Source organism: Notothenia coriiceps, unplaced genomic scaffold, assembly GCF_000735185.1.
Source record: "Notothenia coriiceps isolate Sejong01 unplaced genomic scaffold, NC01 NC01_scaffold00002282, whole genome shotgun sequence".
Taxonomy (NCBI): domain Eukaryota; kingdom Metazoa; phylum Chordata; class Actinopteri; order Perciformes; family Nototheniidae; genus Notothenia; species Notothenia coriiceps.
This window is the reverse complement of record NW_011334983.1, coordinates 1-1,951: the sequence shown is the minus strand read 5'-3', so window position 1 is coordinate 1,951 and position 1,951 is coordinate 1. Positions and strand designations below refer to the sequence as shown.

The 1,951-nt window shown below is 47.4% G+C and overlaps 1 protein-coding gene across 1 annotated transcript; it reads right to left on the bottom strand.

Moving 5' to 3' along the window:
* Positions 1-257: 257 nt before the first annotated feature.
* On the bottom strand, positions 258-1,945 carry LOC104966953 (putative uncharacterized protein DDB_G0288537; the record flags this gene model as incomplete). The annotated part of the gene is made up of 3 exons (XM_010796310.1): positions 1,921-1,945; positions 813-894; positions 258-724 (listed from the first exon to the last, which is right to left on the bottom strand). A coding segment is annotated over exon 3 (385 nt), but the record flags the coding sequence as incomplete, so codon positions are not given.
* Between the last annotated feature and the right edge of the window lie 6 nt (positions 1,946-1,951).

The window sequence follows — 1,951 nt, the reverse complement described above, 5'->3', positions numbered from 1 at the left end:
TTTTCCCTGTCGCTGTAAGACAGTTCTTTCCAAAGGGGGAATGAATCTCTCATCCACGCTCTCTCTATCAAAGCTACCAGACTCCATTGACACAAGCAGTCCCCTCCTTGAACACAAAAGTTGCGGCTGCAAAGACCTGACATCTCACTGCAGTGTTACTTCTGAAGTTATTGTGTCTTATATCAGGGTTAGAGACATATTCTGACTAGATGTTAGAGAAATATAGTTTGGCAAGATTTTGAGTTTTTGTAGAGTACCTGTGTCGGTGAGCAGACTCTGGACCGACTGAGCCTTCCTGAGTCCAGATGAAGAGTTCAGATGTGAGAGGGAAGCTCTGGCTGTCGGGCCGAGGTTCCTCCGGCACTCCCCCGAGGTCTGGACCTTCTTCTTCTGTGGTGAGGGTCTGTGGTTCGAAGAGATCTCCTGCTCGACCCGGTTCTGGAGCTGATCTTTACCCGGCTGGATGTGGTCCTGCGTTTGGTCTTGATTGTGGTTCTGTTTCTGGTCCTTAGTTGAAAAGGTTTGGTCCTGATTGAGGTTCTGTTTCTGGTCCTTAGTTGAAGAGTTGTGGTCCTGATTGTGGTTCTGGTTCTGTTCCTGGTTCCATGATAACTTCCTGTCCTGGGTCCGGTTCTCCTCCATTAAAGGTCGGACTTCTGAGACCAGAGGACGGGCTTTCGCCTCCGATACTCCTCCTCGATTTGGGAGAGGAAGCACAGTCCGACTGAGAGGGAGACAAAAGACTTTTCATCAGAAACACAAACCAGACGAAGAACCAGATGTTGTTTTGATCAACCGTCTTTCAGCTTTACCTTCCAGCTGGATTCTGGGAGAGGAACCTGGAGGAGATGCTGAGGCTCTCACTGGAGCTGTGAGACGCCCTGCTGGGACTCCCTATGGAAAACACAGTTAACGTGTTTGAATCCACCAAATATCCTTTTATCCGTCTGTTTTAAGACACCAGAAAACATCACAATCTTGGCTTCCTGTCCGTTAAAGTTCAGCTCTGTCAGAACTACATCGATCAAAGTTCACCACGTGTCGAGTCAAAGGAAAGTCTTCAACCCAAGTCTTAAAGGCCAAAACAATTATAAATACAAGTCTGAGTCTAAGACCCCATTTACACGGTAACGTTTACGTCTACGCACCAAATTCGAAAAAAGTCTTCCGTTCACAGTCCTTCGGCTCATTTAACGTGTCCATTCACACGAGACCACTGGAAACGATGTAGTACATATGCCGGGCCTGTAAGTGGCGCTGTACTTTCGCCACAAAATACACCAAAAGCAGCGAAGAAGACCCCCGAGCATGGTTGCCCTTCTGTTTGTGCCCCGCTGTGGATTTCGCAACATGTAGTTCATGTAATTCCACTTGTTGCTGATGGTTGTGGTAGAGGAGCTGTATATTTTTGCACTAACATCTGTAGCAGCAGAGGTGGGGAGAGGCGGGGCTATGGCTTCATCGTTATCAGGAAATGATCGTATAGGACGTACACACTGAGCCGTTTGGCCCCCCAGAGCCTTCCGGTTGCAGATCTATCCACCTTGGGACCCGTTATCGTTTGCGGGGTCCGTTTCCGCGTTTCCGTTACGGCCTCGTGTGAACGAACGGGCTATACGCGAGAGAAAAGTAGCAGATACAGCCCGTTTCGTTCTCGTGTAAACACCGCCTTACTGTAAGTCCTTCAAGACAATCAGAAGTTCAAGTCTAAAGTCCCTTCAAGACAACTAAAAACTCAAGTCCAAAGTCCTTCTAAACAATTATGTCAATATTCAATCAAGTCCAAGTCTATAATCTTCAAGACAACCACAAGTCCAGGTCTAAAGTCCTTCGAGACCATTACAAGTTCAAGTCTAAAGTAAATAAGGTGCTGACAGGGTTAATGTTTTGTGTTGTTCGTGGAGTTGTGTCCTGATTTACCTAAGCCTGAGAGGTCGGCCAGTGTCCCAAA